Source organism: Pteropus medius, unplaced genomic scaffold (assembly GCF_902729225.1).
Source record: "Pteropus medius unplaced genomic scaffold, Ma_sr-lr_union100, whole genome shotgun sequence".
NCBI lineage: Eukaryota > Metazoa > Chordata > Mammalia > Chiroptera > Pteropodidae > Pteropus > Pteropus medius.
The window spans coordinates 1635652-1654159 of NW_024356333.1; the positions used below are offsets into that span (position 1 = coordinate 1635652).

Consider the following 18508-nt stretch of genomic DNA (forward strand, 5'->3'; position numbering starts at 1 on the left):
GGTGTGCGTTTGGGTTGTTCCCAGACTTTTGGTGTTAGAAACAGCACCACAGCGAGTCGCTGCAGGCGTCTGGTTTTCTGTGCGGGTAGGTAGAGCTCTGGGGTAAATCCCTACAAATTGGATTAGGGTGTCAAAGGGTAAAGGTGTTGGCAACTTTGCTAGATTTTTCCACGGTGCCTTCCTGGGCTTGCGTGCCCATCAGCGACCTGGGGATTCCCCCACAGAATCCCAAGTGGGAGCTGTCAGCCTCAGATTTTTAAAATCGACCCAAGAGGTCAATCTGGTGTTCAGGTGGGTGCCGTTGCTTCGTCACAGAGGTCTTTTCTGGGGCGGAGTAGGCCGAGGTGCGAGGCCAAGGTCATGTGCTTTCTCATTGGTGTGTGTCCTACACTCATGGCCTGGTGTGTGGCCTCGCCAGCCCTGCCTCCCCCCACAAGAAGCAGCACTGGGAGCTAAGCCCTGAGGGGTTTATTATCCGCCCCGGGGTGGGGTGGGAGTTCAGATGTCTGGGTAGGAGCTCGCTGGGGGCAAGGGACCCTTCACACGGGCCCGTAGGTCCCATTGTAGCTAAAGGGGCGGGGCATCAAGCAGTCCCCGTCCTCCTCAGGAATCCAGCGCTGGACGTAATTGGAGCCGTTATCCCGAGGCCACACGATCACCGTGTCTCTGGACGCCAGGGACGGGTCCTCTGGGAAGAAGTTGAAGGGTCGGAGCAGGAAGCCCACGGAGTTTCCCGGCGTGGCCGTGTTGGGGATGTCCTCTGAGTGGGGGATGTGCAAGAAGCCCACTGTCACCCAGGCCACCAAGTCCTGTGGGAGAGAGGGGTGGGCAGTGCTGAGGGGGCTCAGAGGAGACGGGCGGGTGACCCCCTGGAGCCTCGTTTTTAAGGAATGAACAGATCTGATGACCACCGGGCTGGTGGTCCACACAGCAAGCCGCCAGTGGGCACGGACTCTGGGACTGGGCCCAGATCCGGTCTTGGGCTGGGGCTGGAGGGAGGCGGGGCCCGCACCTCATCTTCGATGTTCTCGTTGTTGCGAAGGAAATCCTCGAAGACCACGGGCGGGTCCCAGGGGTCGTTCTGGTTGTAGAGGCTGCTGCTGCATAGCTCAGACTCCCGGTACTTGGTCACCGCCAGGGGGTACCTGCCCGGCAGAGAAGCCAGGTGGCTCGGTGCTCGAGGGCCTCCCAGCCCCTCCCAAGGAAGATCTTCAGGGTCAGTAACTTTCCCCCAATTTCAAGATCATCTCCTGGGAGTCCGTCCGACTGACCGACGGTCAGCTGGGGCTCAGGGATTCAGAACGGGCCACCCGCTTGCCCTCCCCAAACACAGAGCCACACCCCAGAACACACACACATGCACACACGTGCACACACGCCCAGATATAGCAGGACACAGATGCAAAGTCTCAGAGACAGAAACACAGACACACACGGGTACTGAGCCTCTGGCCCTCCTCGTCCTCCAGGGCCTCCTCACCTGGCCCAGGTGATACCCATCTCCTCCTGCCAGCCGGGGGGCAGGACTTGCTCGGCCATGGAGTGGATCTGCAGGCGGTAGGTGCGCGTGTGGCCCCAGGGGTTCGTCTGGGGGCTGGAGAAGAGCAGGTAGCTGGGCAGAGGCCGTCCGAAGCGGAAGGCCGCCTGGCGCTCCCTGGGGTACTTGGTCTGCTTTAGAGTCGGCTGCACCAGGCGGTGCGTCGGGCTCCAGGGGTTGGTGATGTTTTCTAGCTTCATCTGCAGGGTCTGGAAACCATTCTTGGTGCCTGCGGGTGTGCAGGGGGAGGACGTGAGAGTCAGCCCCCTGAGCTGAGCCCCCTCCTCCGTGCTGGGTCTCCGCCCCCCAACCCACTCCCACCAGCATGGCAGGGTGGGGGCAGAGAATGAAGAACATGTTAGAGAGAAACACACAAATTGCTGTGGGGTGGCAGGAAGGGACCAAACATGAAAAACGGCAGAGGAACAGAAGGCGACACAGTCACGGTGGCTGCGGTGATTGTGTTGTGTCTCTGGGCAATTCCTCTAGCGACCCGTTCCCCAAGCTTGTGGGCTGCGGCTGAAGTCCCGGAGGAGGGGCCACCCCTCTTTCCCCAGGCACTGTGGCCCTCTGTGCCTGGGTGGGGGCGGGGGAGCAAATGGGGCTGAGCGGGTTGGAGAGGGTGGGGGCGGGGGACGGGAGGCCACCTGTCTGGTCGTGGGGGCTTGTTCTGACGTGGCATTTGACGCCAGGCCAAATCCTGTCATTACTCCTGTGCCGTGGTGACCCCAGTGATCCGAGATACAGTGAGTACTCCGCGGCGACACGGCACTCACCTCGGAGTACGAGGCGGCAGTGACCTTTCCTACCCTGCTGGGCATGGTTCCCTCCGCTGCCCTGATCTCGCCCTCCCGGCCACCCCGCCCCTCTAGGGGGTCAGTGATGCCCCCTGCAAGGACGAGGGCCCACGCCGCCGCAGCCAGGGCAGCCCCAGGGCGCCGGCCGCATCACCGCCTCCCAGGGCCATGCGCGCCGCAGCCCCTCGGGCTCATGGGGAGTGTGTGCGCCCCGAGGCGGCTGTCTGGCCGCGAGCGTCCTTCCCAGCCAGGCCCCACCTGCCACGTCCAGGTCGACGCGGTAGTGCACCAGGTGCGTGTGCATGTTGCCGAGCAGGTGCGTGTGCAAGCGGGACCCGTGCCGCAGCCCCTCGGGGGTGTAGAAGGTGGCGAAGACGTAGCCGGTGGCGTGCACCTTGGCCTCCATCACCCCGCTGGGGTAGAAGATGAAGTCCCAGATGTAGTCGTAGTTGTAGACCGTGGAGGTCGTCCGCAGCACCAGCACCTGGCCCTCGAGCCCCGCGTAGAAGTTGAAGCCCCCGCTGAAGTTGGAATTAAAATGCCGCCGGAGGGGCACCCCCGTGGGCATCTCGAAGAGGCAGAGGGCGCGGGGGTAGAGGATGGGGTCGTCGGCGTCGAAGTGGTGCACGGCGTCCAGGAAGGTGGCGGTCTCCGGGCAGTCGAGGCCAGGGGCCAGCTCGTGGGATAAGGTGCCCAGGCCCCAGCCCCCGTCCAAGTACTTGGTCTGCATGCCGGCCGGCGTGTGGCCTCCGTACAGCACCAGCACCTCCTGCACGCTCACCTCGTAGGCCACGCGCTCCCCGCGGAAGAGCAGGTTCAGGACCTGCAGGCCCGTGATGGGCCGCAGCCGGAAGGCGAAGCTCCAGTCCCCGTAGAGCACCGCGTGGCCCTCCAGCCGGTAGCGGGGGCCTTGGGGCTGGACCAGGCGGGGCCCGTGCACGGTGACGGGGCTGGAGAAGTCCCCGCGGGGCCTGTAGGAGGAGAAGAGGGCGGGCTCCTCCATGCGCTCCGCCCCCTTGCCCCAGGGGCGGGGGTCCCCCAGGACCACCGCGTCCACCTCTCCGGCCCTGTACTTCCGTGCCAGTTCTTCCGGGCTCCGGTAGAACTTCCCGTTGTACCAGACGTGCTCCACCGTCCAGTCCTGGGGGTTCGTGCTTCCGTGGTCCATGCAGAGCTCCAGGCCGGTGGGGTGCAGAAAGTAGCCTTCCACGTAGAGCTGGAAGATGAACCAGGTGCGACGCTGACCCGAGGCCAAACCCCGGGGCGCCGAATCCGTGAAGGTCAGGCACCGGGTGTGGCAGTCGTGGAAGGAGAAACCCGTGGTATCGAGGAAAAATTGGTGCAGGGGCTTGGTGGCCTCTTGCAGGGCGTGGCTTATTTGGGCGTACTCCGCGGAGGACATGGGCCTGGAGGCCCAGGAGATCCGGCGCCCGGGCCTGGGGGGCAGCTCGCGCATGTAGCGGGGACGTGGCAGGGGCCCCACAGCGAACTCGGTGACGTTGGGGTGCTCCTGGTCCCCGAAGAAGATGATGGCACGCGCCTCCCGCACAGGGCGCCTTTGACCATTGTCCAGGTATTTCAGCACTTGGTGCTTCTTGGGCAGCAGCATCTCGATGAGGAACACGGAGTTCTTGGCGATGGCCGACGCTCTGGAGGGCTGCAGCCTCAGCTCCTTCCGGGCCCAGAGGAAGCTGTGCACGGTCTTCAGTTCTTGGGCGCTCAGGTCTGCAAACACGCTGGACTTGCTGTGCGGGCTCCGTGGGGGCCGATTGGCCGTGCCGGTCGCCTGCAGCATCAGGATGGCAGCGAGGGCCCAGCCGAGGGCGGAGATCTCTCTCCTCATGGCTCTGGAATGCAGAAGAGATGAACCGAGTTGTTTCACGGGAGGACATCGGTTTCCGCCAGGCTGGGCCTGGGCCTGCCGTGTCCCTTGGCCCCGTGGTTTTTCCTACCGACACAGCTTCCTCACCTGTCCCCACCTTGTAGGAGTAACCGCCCTGGAGAGAGCGTGTCGTCTGGTTATTTGTCCCATAATCCCATCCCTGCCTGGCTTTCCCCCACCTCCCTGTAGTCTCTGTCAATTCCAAACGCAGAACAGAAACTGCAGACTATCATTCTCGAAGCATCTGAGGTCTCGCTTCCTGGCGATTGTCATCCGTTTGGGCTCAGATAAACTCTTATACAAATTATCTACAGGTTTTGGATAGACATTTCTTGCACTGACAGCAAAACTACGTTTTTGGTGCAATCATATTTTTCGTGTAGATAACATTTGAAATGTAGCGTAGAGGTTCAAAGAGTCAGCTCTGGAGTCAGACTGCCTGGGTCCACGTGCTAGGTAGCGCGTCCCACCACGAGGGCCAGCTGTGTGACCTTGGGCAGGTTGCTCGAGCTCTCTGGGCCTCCATGTTCTCAGCCGTGTAATGGCAGCATCCACCATACCTACCTCCTGTCAGCAGAAACCAACCGGACAATGGGATGAAGTGTTCAGAGCAGCGCCCACCTCCTGGGAAGCTCTCGACAGTCACCAGCTGCTCGTCCGGTCAAGGCCCTGGCATTGTCCACTCTGTGGACCGGCACATTTAAAGTTTGAGCGACGTAGAGTCATCTGACCGTGATCGGGCTGTCGACCTGTGGCTTTGCGGGTGAGGACCGGGTGGCCGGTCCTGCCCTGGGATTCTTTGGCCCCTCGGGTGGGGCACTCGGGTGGGGCACTCGGGCTGGTTGACGATCCATGACACCCCAGAGTGGGGCCGGCCCAGGTGGGATTTGGGGAGACGCCCTTGTCCTTTCTAGTTTGGGGGGATGGTGCCGTCAGGGTCTTCACCTCATAGCCCACCCCCCAGAGTGGCCAGTATCCTCCCGTCTGGTGGCCTCGTCCTGTCCCCCTGGCCCCTGGGGGACTCACTTGACCTTGTGCTCTCCAGCCTGAAGGGGTCGCGGGGCAAACCCAGGGCCAGCAGAAGGATAAGGGGCGGGCTCTTCTTCGACTACTAAATTTCGGATGAGCCTCCTTTATTTATTTTAAATAGACTTTACTTTTTAGAGCCATTCCAGATTCACAGCAAAATGGAGCAGAAGGTAGAGAGATTTCCCATAGAGCCCCTGCCACACCTGACCCCGCCCCCGCCCACACAGGCGTCCTGAGCCAGAGTGGGACATTCGTTACATCTGGGAACCCACGTTGACACGTCACCGTCACCAGAGTCCGCCATAGTTTACCTTAGGGCCCACGGGGTGTTGTGCAATCTGCGGGTCTGGACAAATGCGGGACGACATGTCACCACCGTCACCGTATCGCACGGGGTGTGTGCCCTGCCCTGACAGTCCGCTGTGCTCGGCTCTGCATCCCCTCTGCCCCCTGGACCCCGGACACCCCTGACCGTTCCCGGTCCCTGCAGGTCTGCCTTCCCCAGAACGTCGAGCAGCTGGGCTCGCACGGTGTGCGGCCCCTTCAGACCGGCTCCGTCCACGCAGGTGCCCGCACGAAGTCCCCCTGCGTCTTTTTTTCTCATAACTGCTCAGCCTCAGGTTGCTTTCTGCTCTGATAAGGAGGGAGATGACTGGCCTATTGTTTTTAAGCTTTACCTTCTTTCCCCGGTCCTCTGTGCAGTGTCCAAGTGGGCAGCCAGTGAGTGGGCGATGGCAGCGAAGCCACGGGAGAAGGGAGAGAGCTAGGTGGCCGGTGTGACCTCCATGCCCGGGGACGCGAGGCGCGGCTTCACCAATGGAGGACAGACAGCGCCCGCCTCTGTGCGCCCGTCCGATCTCGCCCGCGGGTGGTTTGCCCCTTGCTTCCTGGCCCTCTTGAGGCTTTGTCCCTCCCGGCCCCTCACTCTGGGCCCTTCCTCCCTCTCCCACCAGGCAGCCCCTCCTCAGCCCTGCCTGGTTCAGCCATCGGACCGTACCTGCGTGCTCTGCTCCGCTCCCCTCTGCTGCTTGCCTTTGCTGGGACTCCTTCTGGAGCTTTATGGCTCTGTCAGACCCCGCCCTGGGGGCAGGGCCAGGGTGAGGCATGGGCTGACCGAGGTGGGGACCTACGGGCATGCGCGCGGGGCTCGGTCACCTCTCTACGTACCCACGTTTGTAAGCCCCAGCCCCCTCTTCAGCAGCGGGGTTCACGTTCTGTTTTTCCCAACAACGCACACATCCTAGATCTGTTTCCTGCTGTTCCTCCGGCCACAGTGGCCTCTTCCATGAGGTCTGTCTGCGGTAGTCCCTGTCACGTACAGGCTCTGCGGTGCCATAATCTGTTAAAGTACATGGTGAGTTTCAGAGGCTGGCGACAAAGTCGAAGGGGCATTTACTAGCAAGTAGTCTGGGCCGAAGCAGCTATGCGGGCAGAGGCAGAGGCTGGCAGACACCGACGCCAGCGTCAGAAACCGGGCACTTGAGCCACGTGTGGCAGGGAGAGCAGTAGACAGAACAGCCTCGGAGAGTGAAGCTGTGGCCCTGAGACTCTACCAGCTTTATTAGCATCTCTGGCAGGATTCAGAAAGGAGGGAGGAGTTGACTGTCAGGATGGCTGTGGCTGATGCCCCGGAGACGAGGAGAGGGAGAGGGAGGCACCTGTGCAGGGAGGGGACGCTACGTACTAACATGGCTGAGTTAGGTGACAAGGGCAAACTTGGGCAAGAGAGGGAAAGCAGTGTCAGGAAGAGTCCTTGGCTCGGAGCAAAGATCCAAGAGGTCATTACCCTCCTGAAGAGCAGGTGGATCAAAGATCTAAATTCTTGACGGGGTCTTACGGAGAGCGGGTTAAAAGTCGACAAGGTCTTTGCAATCTGTGACGTCAACCAAGGGCTGCCTTATCTCTCCAAAACCTCCTGAGAATGGGGAAGTACCAACTAAACTGAGCAGGGAACAATGCAGGTGCTGCTCGGGGCAGGGAATGTGCCCGTGGCCTCGGGCGGATGGAAATGCAGAAGATCACAGCAGGGTGTGGGTTGGGTGGGGATGATCTCATTTTAGCAATTGTGTGCTCTCGGATAAAAGCAGCTTGCGAAAATAAATCTCGGCCGCTGCTCCGCCATCAGGGCACCGTGGACCTGCTGGTCTCAGCTTTCTTTCCTTTCTCAACCTCCCATCGTTCCCACTCAGGTTTGTTTTCCACGGCCGCGCTGGACGTGCGGGATTTACCACTCACTGGACGCGGCGGCTTATTCTTTTGTTCTCACATGACTTTTGTATTTCTCGTCGTTCACTTTCCGCTGCTTGCACTGCAAGCGATTTCGACATTTATTGGCAGCCAGATAAGAGAAGGAGAGAAAAAAATGGTCAGCTGGAGACTCGTTTGCAACTCCAGAAGGCCTTTGGGGTCTCCAAGGAAGGCGATCGGCTTTCAACGTGGAAAGGGTGATGGCTGCAGTGATGTCACTTATGTCTCTCACCCTCACTGGTCGGGAGAACTGAGAGATGGTTCGTCTCGGTCACGGCCTCACCAGCTCCACGGAGACTTGATGAGGTTTGGGTGTGAATAGAGTCTTAGGAACAACTTGACATTGAGAAGTGCAGTCTGCTTCTGTTCCCGGAAGGACATCGTCACCCAGTTAATGGAGCGAGGACAGACTGGGAGAAGTTACTTGTAAAGATTAAAAGAGAAAGAAACCACACACAAAAGAGTGAAGTTTGACCCTTCGCTTATGCTAGACGCAAAAATTAGCTCAAAATGGATCAAAGACCTAAATATGAAAGACCAAACCGTAGAACTCTTCAGGAGAAAACATGGGAGTAGATCTCCTTGACCTGGAATCTGGCAAAGGATTCTTAGCTGGGACCCAAAAGCAGAACAACTAAAGAAAAAAAAAATAGATTGAATTTCATCAGAATTACAAACTTGTGGACTTCAAAGGACACCATCAAGAAAGTGAAAAGAAAATCCGCAGGAGAAAATAGAAGATTGGCAGGTGAACAAGAAGCACATGCAAAGATGCTCTACATGAGTCATCGAGGAAAGGCAGATAAAAATCACGATGAAATTCTACTTCGCACCCACGAGGTGGGCTGGAATCGGAGTCAGACAAGGGTAGGTGAAGAAGCAGAGAGAATCAAGACCCTCACCCACCGCTGGCGGGATCGTACGTGATGCAGCTACTTTGGAAAACAGCTTGGGGGCGGGTCCTCAAAGAATTACACCTAGAATCACCATATGGTCCAGAAATTCCACTCCTAGGTAAATATCCGAGAAATACGAACATGTGTGCGCACAGAGAAACTCGTACCTGGATGTTCGTGGCCACCCGAGTGTCCGTCAACGGGTGAATGAGTGAACAAAACGCGACGGGTCCGCACACGGAATGCCAGCTGGCGATGGGGAGGGGTAAAGTTCCAACCGTGTGACGACACGGACGGACGTGAAAAACATCGTCTCAGCGGCGGAAGCCGGTTAAAGAAGGCGGCGCGTTCTGTGATTTCGTTTAAATTGAACGATCGGGATAGGCAAATCTATAGAGACAGAAAGTAGATTAGGGGTTGCTTCGGGCAGGGACCGGGGCGGGGTACGAGGTGAGAGCTGCTGGCTGTGGGTGTCTTTTGGAGGCAATGAAAATGTTTTATGAGGGTTACACATTATCTGCGAATATACTAAAATCCATTGAATTATTTACTCTGTGGGTGATTTGTATGATATTTGAATGATATCTCAAGAAAGGAGTTTTTTAAAAAAATAAGAGCTGGGGCATGTAAAGTACAGAATAGGGAATATAGTCAGGAATACGGCAGGAACTATGTATGGCGCCAGGTGAGTCCTAGACGTATGGGGTGATCCTTTTGTAAGGCACATAAATGTCTAATCGCTATGTTGTACACCTGAGACTAATATAATATTATACGTTAACTATAATTGAAAAGTAAAAAAAAAGAATTCTTTAAAGATTAAAAAAAAAATCATGAAGAAAAAAAGTGAGAGAGACTAATATCTAGAATATACAGGAACTCCTACAAGTCAGCTAGGACAGAGGTCCCCAACCCCAGGGCCGTGGCCTGTTAGGGACCGGGCTGCACAGCAGGAGGTGAGCATCAAGCCAGCGAAGGTTCCTCTGTATCTGCAGCTGCTCCCCAGCGCCAGCATCAGCCACCACCTCAGCTCCACCTCAGACCATCGGGCGTCAGATACTCATAAGAACACCGGTTCCTGGTGCCAAAAAGGTTGGGGACCGCAGAGCTAGAAAGAGGAGGTGACCCCAAGGGAAGCACAAGGATCTCGAGGCAACTTATGGAGGAGGAAATAAGCAGGGTCTTGCGCCCTCTGGAGCATCCTACCTTGTCCCTTACGGCTTCCCGTGCTCCTGCATTCCTTGGTCCCTTGGCTTGTAGGGCACGGCTCTGGCCTCTGCCTCATTGTCACGTGGTGTTCTCCCCTATGTGCCTGTATCTCTGTGTCCCTCTCCTTCTGATAAGGACAGCGGTCATTGGGTTAGGGGCCCGCCCTACTCTGATACGCCTTCACCTTAACTAAGGACATCTGCAAGGACCCCGCTTCCAAATGAGGCCCCATTCTGAGGTTCTAGGAAGGGTGTGAACCTTGAGGGAACACCGTCCAGCCAGCGCAGCCCCTTACGTGAGTCCCACCTTGCAGATGTCTGGCCGGGGTTGGTGGGGGATCTGAGGCCTGTGCTCTGGGCGCTGTCGCCCCGAGGATCCCACAGAGGAGAGCTCCAGTGGGATCACAGATGTGTGAGGGACTCAGGAGGACGAGGGTGCCCCGGGTAGGGGGCGGGTAGGGGGCAGAGCCACGGAGCTGAGGTGGGTGGGGTCCTCGGCAGAACTGGGTCCTGCACAAGGAAGGTGGAGATGTCCGGGGCGGCGGCCAGAGCCAGGAGCCCCCCTTGCACACTCTGTAGAAACGTGGGGCAGAGAGAAGGGACTCGAGGGAATGGCATGGGGGCCAAGGAGAAAGAGAAGCCTTTAACAACGTCCTCAAAGAAACCGAGATGAAGATGGCCTTTGGACAGAAATATGGGCGAAGCCATTGTTCTTGGCTCTGGTGGGGGGAAATGATGGTGAAGTTCGGGGCTTCGGGACCTGCCACCTGCTCTTTGCCTGTCTCCCCTGCTCTGTGTCTGGCTGCTGTTCCCTTGCTCTTGTAAGTGACCTTGATTTCTGAGATGGGATTCCTCCCTTCTCGGGGTTAATGATTGGTGACTGTTACAGATAACACTTGGGCAAAGATTGCGTCCTTTACATTCTGGGCCGCCAGCCTCTCTTAAAGGGGCAGGACTGGTGGCCTTGGGGATGGCGACATTGTACGTGACGGACAAATATTCGGTGCTGTGGAGGGGCCGTGAAGACAGAATCGGTGTCTAGGTGACTGTCCAGAGACACCGGCCCACAGCTTTCCTTTTGCTAAATTCCCATATTTTGTTTTTAGAAAGTCACAACGCATCAGAGATGGCTGAGATAATCTAGAAAGAGAGATTGTTCCCTTGGAACCACGAGAAAGCAAGACGTACACAGGGACCTCCACGGAGGCCACTGTGGCTGGGCCAGAGAGCTAGCCGATTAAATCTCCAAGCGCGTGAAGCCACTGTCCCAGATTTCATCTCTGACGAGGGACGACTGGTTTACAAAGAGAAACGTCTACCATGTTTCACGAGGGGCTCTGGCGCTATCGATATGTCGAGCCCGATGAGTCTTTGCTATGGCACTGTCCGTTTCGCAGCACCCCTGGCCTCTACTCACAGGTGCCACCTCGGGGACGACGACTAAGAATATCTTCCAACATTGACAGATGTCTGCTGGGGGACCAGATTGTCCTCTTGTTGAGAACCACTTGTCTCTATGTAAACCCTTATGATTTGTACCTGGAAACTGCATCGCCTCCAAATTCCCTGTCACCGGAGTCTGTCCCATCTGTCCTCCATGCTTTAGCAAGAACGCAGATCTGACCGTGGCCCCTCCCCCCCACCGGATAACATTTAAACTATTTAATTGTCACGAAACCCCCCATGCAGCCCAGTCTCGATCTTCCTTTCATTCTTGGTGCATCCCCTGCCTCGAACTCCACACCTGCCCCCCGCCCGCCATGCCCCAGCCATGCTGAATCACGCCGGGCACATGGGGCCTCTGCCTGCATTGCCCCCTCGTCTGAAAGGCTCTCTCTCCCTCTCTCCTTATTCACATATCGAGATCCTTCCTTTAAGGCTCGGCACCAAAGCACCCCTTCAACCCTTCCCACATCCTCCCTGCAGCTTAAAGGAAGCAGCCTTTTCCTCCTGGTTTTAGGACCCCTTTGCGTCCTCACACTCCTCAGTAGCTCCCGGTCCACAAGTCTCTCTCTTCTGTTGCTTCTTTGAGGGCAGGGACCGTATAGTAATTTCTTCAGATCCACAGAGACCAATACAGCGCCTGGCATGCGGTGGGTGCCTGAGTTTTCGTTTTGGAGTGAATGAATGGACAGAGCATGTGGACGAGGCGGGTGGAAGAGATGTTAGGGATGCAGAGCTCTGAAAAGTTTCCATCGGTTGCTGTGTGTGGCATTTTAAGAAAAGCACATGCTGGATGGTGAGGTTTCAACCAGTGTTTCTTTTCCAGCTTCATTGAGATACAGTTGCCATATGCCACTGTGTACGTTTAACATATAGAATGTGTTGATTGGATACACTTATATATTGCAACATAATTACCACGGTAGCGTTAACTGACACCTCCATCACATCACATAATTACCAGTTCTTTTTTGTGGTGAGAACATTTAAGATTTACTCTTTGCTTCTACAGCCATGCCGCCCTGAACAAGCGCGATCTACAGCCATGCCACCCTGAACAAGCCCGATCCCGTCTGATCTCGAAAGCTAAGCAGGGTTGGGCCTGTTTAGTACTTGGATGGGAGACCACCTAGGAAGACCAGGTGCTGTAGGCATAAAAAATAAGGGATTGTAAGCTGACAAGGTCCTTGCAATCTGAGAGGTCAACCAAGGGTTGCCTCGCGTAAAGAAAAAAATTACTCTTTGAGCAACTTTCTAGTATACATGCAGTATTATTAACTATTATCACTATGCTGTCTGTTAGATCCCCAGAACTCACTCATCTCTAACTGGAAGTTTGCACTGTTTGACCAGCATGTCCCATACCCCCCACCCCCAGCTCCTGGTAACCATCATTCTAGTCTCTCTTTCTACAAGTTATAGTTTTTAAATCCCACGTATAAGTGAGATCACACAGTATTTGTCTTTCTCTCTCTGACTTATTTCACTTAGTATAATGCCCTCGAGTTCCATTCATCTTCTCGCAAATGGCAGGATTTCTTTCTTTTTCATGGCCGAATAATATTCCAATGTACATAGCACATCTTCTTTATCCATTCGTCTGTCGATGGACATTTAGGCGGTATCCATATCTTGGCTATTGTGAATAATGTGATAAATACGGGTGCAGATATCTCTTCGAGATCCTGTTTCCATTCCCTTTGGACATATACTCAGAAGTGGGATTGCTGGATCACACGGTAATTCTAGTTTTCATTTTTGAGGACCCTCCATCCTGTCTCCCATAGCGGCTGCACCAATTTACATTCCCATCAGCAGCGCACAAGGGCTCTCTTTCCTCCGTGTCCTCGCCAACACGTGTTATCTCTTGTCTTCTTGGTGATGGGCATTCTGACAGGTGTGAGATGCTTCCTCACTGTGGTCCTGATTTGCCAGTCCCTGATGAGCAGCGATAGTGAGTCCCTTTTCATGTACCCGTTGGCCATGTGTGTGTCTTCTCTGGAAAAACGTCCGTTCGGTTCCTCTGCCCATTTTTAAATCAGATTTTGTCATCGTTGCTCTTGAGTCGTATGAGTTCTTTATATTTTTTAGATATTAACCCTTAGCAGATATGTGACTTGCAGATATTTTCTCTTATCCCGTGAGTTACCTTTTCATTTGGTTTGTTTTTCTTTTGACACACGGCCTCTTGGTTAGATGGAGTATTGGGCGATCAAACCGGGGAAGAGTCTTTATATGGTATTGCAGGCCCCTGAGGGCAAGGACGGCTGAGAGCGGTGTAAGTCACCTCGGCCACTAGGTCACAGGACCTGTGTGGCCTCCCAGGGCCCACAATCAGAAGGGCCCTGCACTGGTTTAATGCTCTATTATCTCTTAACTTTTGAACAAGGGGCCCCCACATTTTCATTTTATACCGGGCTCTGCGATTTATGTAACTGGTCCTGATTTTAGAGGTCAAGGTTTGGACCTGACTTTAGAGGGCCAAGGAGGGATAGGGCAGGGAGACATTGGGGGTGAGTTTGGGGGAGGACAGTCACGTTAGCCCACTGCGGGGCATGAAGGTAGGTGAACTAGGTTGTTAAGATTGAGGGGTGAAAAATAAAAAACAGCAAAGGGTCAGGGGCGAGGCTGAGTTTCAGAGGGATCCAGGCCAGGGATCGGGAAGAGAGCCTTCAGGCAGATTAGCAGCAGCAGTGAAAATGTAACAGGTGACTGAGGCCAAAGTCTCAGAGGCCTGCTTTTGGGTGTGGCCTTGCTGGCTTCTTTCCATCCCCTGCTCTAGGACTTGCTTTCGGTGACTCTTCTGTTATCCAGCCGCCCGGTTGCCGAAGGAAGGGCTACCACACAACGGCTGATTTCTTTTAGAGCAAATGCCCACTCGACAAGGTTACAGCCCCAGGTCTGGAGGGAGGTTGGGAACTGGAGGAGACTGACGTCTGCAACATTCTGCACCAGGAGGCAGAAAGCCCTGGGGCTGTTTGAAAACTCACGCTGTAGTCTGCAACCAGCACCGGGAGACACAGGAGCAGGTCCGCCTCTGAAGGTGTGCTGGGGTGCTTCTCATCCACCTCATACTGCCCTCCTCCTCCTCCTCATTCCTCCTCCTCCTCTCCTTCTACTTCTTAATCATCATCATCATCATCATCATCAACATCATCAACATCATCCCCATCATCGATTTTCTTTCTTTTCTTTTTTTTTTTGCTAAAGGCTGTGGGATTTTATAAATAAGAGAGAAAAAGAACAAACAACCTATGTTATCATGCATTACCCATATCAGTAGTGAGATGGGTGAGGCCCAGGCAAGTCGCTCAGATTAACAGCCAGACCAAGGATGAAGACCTCAGGCCCTGGTAGGGCTGGGCTCAGAGAGAACATAATGACACGGGCTTTGGGCGCCCGGTTCTGCCAGATCAGCACCCACACTCCACATTTTGAGGTTCATCTTATTCTCATTTGTTCCCCACTAGGATTTGGTGCAGTTTTGTTGTATAAGTTTCTGGCCAAGTGAGCTGTGCTCAGGGAAGGGTTCACATTGTGTGTTCTCATTAAAGTGAGGCGGGTCTGCTGGCGGGGAACCTAAAGGAGGTGACATTCAGGGGATAAACAAAGGCCGCTGACCAGCTCGTCTCTGTAGTTAAAAGGGTCCATTCCACATCGGTGTGGGGTGTTTTGGATTTTCCTATGGAGTGAATATGCACCACCACGCCCACCACTCAGAGGCCCAGGCATCTTGCCAGTAAAACCAGGCAGCTCTGTGCACCTGGTTTTACTTAATCCTGAAGGCGACCCTGCAGTACGCACCATCCCTGGGACCACACAGCTAGTCGGGGGCAGAACCAGGATTTGCACCTGGGTCTCTCTGGCTCCTAAATCCGCAGCCGTCCCTGAAGGTCATTGCTTCCCTGTGACACGGTGGCGTCAAGACCTGTAAAGAGCCAGTGAACGCTTTCCCCTCCGTGAGGCGTGTCCTGAGCCCCTTCGTCAGTGTGGGCAGCCCTTCCACATCTGCTTCTGGAGCTTTTGGGTCCAAGCTAGGATGGGTGTGTGAGGAAAGGCCCACTGCACTGGTAAGCAAGCCCACACTTTCGCTTACGCATGCTTAAAAAAAAAAATCTTCCAACCAAGATTACACCTTCAGTGTATCTTTTACCAACTTAACGGCATTATAACTTATCCTTGAAGGCAGGGCCCAAGTCTGAAAAATTAGCTTTTTGGTAAGGGTTAGATGTTTTTCGTACCTAAGTAGAGGCTTCATCTCTGATTGCAAGCGACTGGAACCTGTTTGGGATAAAGCTAGGTTCCATGCATGGGAGGCCTCCTCTTAAAGGTTCAAGTCACCCTTCTGGATGCGGGTCCGCGGCAGAGCGGGCAGCCGGAGGGCCCCTCCCCAGTGGGGCTTTACCGGGGGTCCCGTAAGCCAGAAGCCTCCTTGCTGACACCAGTTGGCTGTGGTTCCAGAGGGTTCGCCTGAGGAACAGACAGAGCTGACTTCCCAGGCACCGGCCGAATGGCCTCTGCCCAGCGCGGGCGTCCAGTTACTCAGTGGGCATCCTTTGCTCTGGACACAATACGAGGCTTCTAGAATTGTAGGAACTGATGAGTGGGTGTTTTTCACAGGCCTCCATGGTTCTGGAGATTTGTGAGCACTCAGAGTAGAAAAGTTTTTTTGTTTTTGTTTTTTGTTTGTTTGTTTGTTTTCGTCATGGGGCTCTGACACTTGTCATGGGGCTCTGACACTTGTCCAAAGCCACAGGGAGCAGGGTCTAGGCTAAGCTGCATGTCTCAGTGGTCAGGAATGAGTACATCTTCTACTGCAAACTCAAGACCAGACTTTAAGTGCTTCTCTCTTATTTTTGTCTTCAGGTCTGGCCACATGCTCTGGTGGGAAGGAGGCTCATCGATCAAATTTCTGCGGCAGAACCTAATTGGTTTCCACACGTTCTATTCTGAGTGTCCAAATTCAACTCATGGGCTTCAGGCATGAGTTGAATTTGGAAAACATCGTGCCCAGAATCAAGACTAATCTGAAGGATTTGAAGGCCCGGAGGCATTCTGTGCCACCTCCGATCCAGCATTGTTCTATGTCAGGCGATAGAGTGACAGGAAAGCCTGATTCTGTTCTGAACAGGCACAGGGAACAGCGCTGCCCTAAGAGTTGAGTTGAGCTGGGTGACGTTTAGAGAAGCCTGTTCCTTGGGACATCAGGTAAGAACTGTGGGGCGATGCAGACACATCTGAGCCAGTCCTGACTTCAGGGTTTGCCTTCTAGTTGGAGAGGAAAGGCACCTACAAAGAACACGCCCTGCACACCTGTCAGATGCGGGTTTCGGAGCGAGGAAAGGTGGCATATTTTAGAAAGGGTTGTAGATATCCAACCCGCACAGAGGAGACCTGTCCTTTTCCGGCCTGACCCCAGGTGCTCCAAGAAGGGGGATTGGGAGGCTGCTCCTGGCGCAGCCCGTGGAAGTTCTGCCCAGTGGGGTGCCGCGAGTCAGGCCCGGCGGCGGGGGGAATCGGAACACCGAGTGAGGACGGTATGGGAGTGGGGACGGCTTCGGGGTAGGGGTCCCCCTCGAGGCCACATCCTGCAGCACCAACCTCCGCTAGCCTAGCGTCTCCGATGGTCCCCAGGTCGGAGTTCAAGGCCCACTGAGCATCAGGGCGTGTCCTCTCAGTCAGCCAGAGCACAGCTTCTTTCTCATTGGCTGTTAGAGAGTGAGCGGCAGGCACATTGCCCATTGGCTACGAGGATGTGGTCGCCCCTCCCACCCCATGCTCTAAGCTCCGCCTTCCTGCCCCTGCGACTGCAGACAGCGCTGCCTGGTGTTGGTGTAGAGGGTGTTCGGGGAGTTGGGAAGCCCACCCGTTTTGGGAGAGTGTGTGTCCACTGTGGACAGGCGCTGTGCCAGGGACTGACCCCATGTGGAGTGACACACATGTGTCCCTCAAGCCCTTAGGGATAGCGCCACCCTTCTAAATTCCTCTCTTCTGTTGCCTGGCCTCCAAACCACATGACCCTATAAATTCAGCAGTGGAATGGGCGTTGGTACTCCTGGCAGTGATTCTCGCTATTACATTTCTTCGTTTCATTTGGTCCTTACGTCTAGCCTCAGATTCTTTTACTGTATTTCCCACTGTTTATGGCCTCAAATATTTCCGGAACTAGAAGCATCCCTGATGTTGGTTTTATTTTCTACTTGAAAGTGCTGAGCTGCATAGGAATTTCTTTTTCAGGTTGTGGTCCCCAGTTTGCGGGAATGCGTTTCTAGCTTGCTGAGGCTTCCTAACGACTACGGTAACCTGGTTGGGACGTGTCTGCATCCATGCCTGTCACAGTAACGGGACACCCTGAGCCCTATTTATAATCCCAAATAGGGACTTTTTAACTTAAAGGAGGTGGTCGCTTTTCCTCTTAGATTTGGGTCATATTTCTAATTTTTGAGTCAGATTATAATCTGTAAACTCCTGCCCAGGTCACTACGCGGCTTTAATGAAATTTGCATGCCTGTTGTCTCCTTAAGATTTGTCTAAAGACCTTTGAACTTGGCAGAATTTTGAGTTCTTTTCAATTGTAAGCTATAACATATATACAAGTGAACACTAAACATATAAATATGGTTGTATGATTAATTATAAAGCAAACATATATCTCTAATCGAGATTAGCTCATAGTCTCAGAAGCACCCCGACCTAACAATGACCCCCTTTCCTCCCTCACTCCACAAGTGACCCATTTAATGTTCTTGCACAAATCACTTCTTTGCTTTTCCCTCGACTACTGTTTTGCCGATGTATGCATCCCTAAGGGATATAGATTGGTTTTGCCAGTTTTGAATTTTGCATAAATAGAATCTTACTGAAGGTACGTTTTCACGTCTCGCATATTTTGCTCAATTTAGCTGCAGGTTGTTCATTGCTATGTAGTTTTCTACTCTGGGAGTTTGCAGCAGTTTCTATATCCATCCTGCCGAGGATGGATAGTGGGCTCGTTTCTGGTTTGGGAATGTTATAAACAGTTTTTCCATAAACCTTTCTGTACATAGGAACTGGGGAATGTGTGTACCTAAGTGTCTAATAGCTTAGAATGCAATGGTGCGGCCACAAGCCACCTATGTCGGTTTTCCTAGTTCGTGCTTGTTTTTCAAAGGGGTCCCTGCGTGTGTGCAGAGTCTTCCCAGGCAATCAGCAGACCCGTGTCTCACCGGTCAGGGTTGGGGACAAACCGAGCTAACATCTCTGTGGATGCTCAGGCAGCGGGGGGCCGTGACAGGGGCTGACTCCAGCTCATAACCGGCATATCTGGTTCCTGAAGCAGACGAAATGGGACAGGCTTTGGAAAAGTGGCTGGAGACAGTGGAGCCCTCTGATTCTGGGGTTTTGGTGTTGTAATACCCTGATTCCGGCCAACTGGCTCATCAGAGCAGGCGGTGTGGGGGTACCCACACACGGGAGGTATTAGTAGTTAT

At 54.5% G+C, this 18508-nt stretch overlaps 1 protein-coding gene and 1 non-coding gene across 8 annotated transcripts; one reads left to right on the forward strand and one right to left on the reverse strand.

The window, feature by feature from the left end:
• Window positions 1-490: 490 nt before the first annotated feature.
• Window positions 491-6547, reverse strand: AOC1 (amine oxidase copper containing 1). 7 transcript variants are annotated; one of them, XM_039861229.1, is made up of 8 exons: window positions 6481-6547; window positions 6243-6371; window positions 5923-5939; window positions 5557-5591; window positions 2593-4181; window positions 1481-1766; window positions 1013-1145; window positions 491-809 (listed from the first exon to the last, which is right to left on the reverse strand). In XM_039861229.1, exons 1-8 carry the CDS (start codon window positions 6530-6532, stop codon window positions 540-542), a joined length of 2511 nt encoding a protein of 836 aa, XP_039717163.1. In that variant the 5' UTR covers window positions 6533-6547; the 3' UTR covers window positions 491-539. The 7 variants fall into 7 exon arrangements, with proteins under 7 accessions (XP_039717163.1, XP_039717165.1, XP_039717166.1 ...); XM_039861231.1 differs by lacking the exons at window positions 6243-6371; window positions 6481-6547 and adding exons at window positions 4781-4900; window positions 5243-5347 and having other exon boundaries at window positions 5923-6122; XM_039861232.1 differs by lacking the exons at window positions 5557-5591; window positions 6243-6371; window positions 6481-6547 and adding exons at window positions 4781-4900; window positions 5243-5347 and having other exon boundaries at window positions 5923-6122.
• Window positions 6548-12074: 5527 nt separating this feature from the next.
• Window positions 12075-12193, forward strand: LOC120601581 (5S ribosomal RNA). Its single transcript, XR_005652482.1, has one exon. It is a non-coding gene; the product is annotated as a 5S ribosomal RNA (ribosomal RNA).
• Window positions 12194-18508: the final 6315 nt, after the last annotated feature.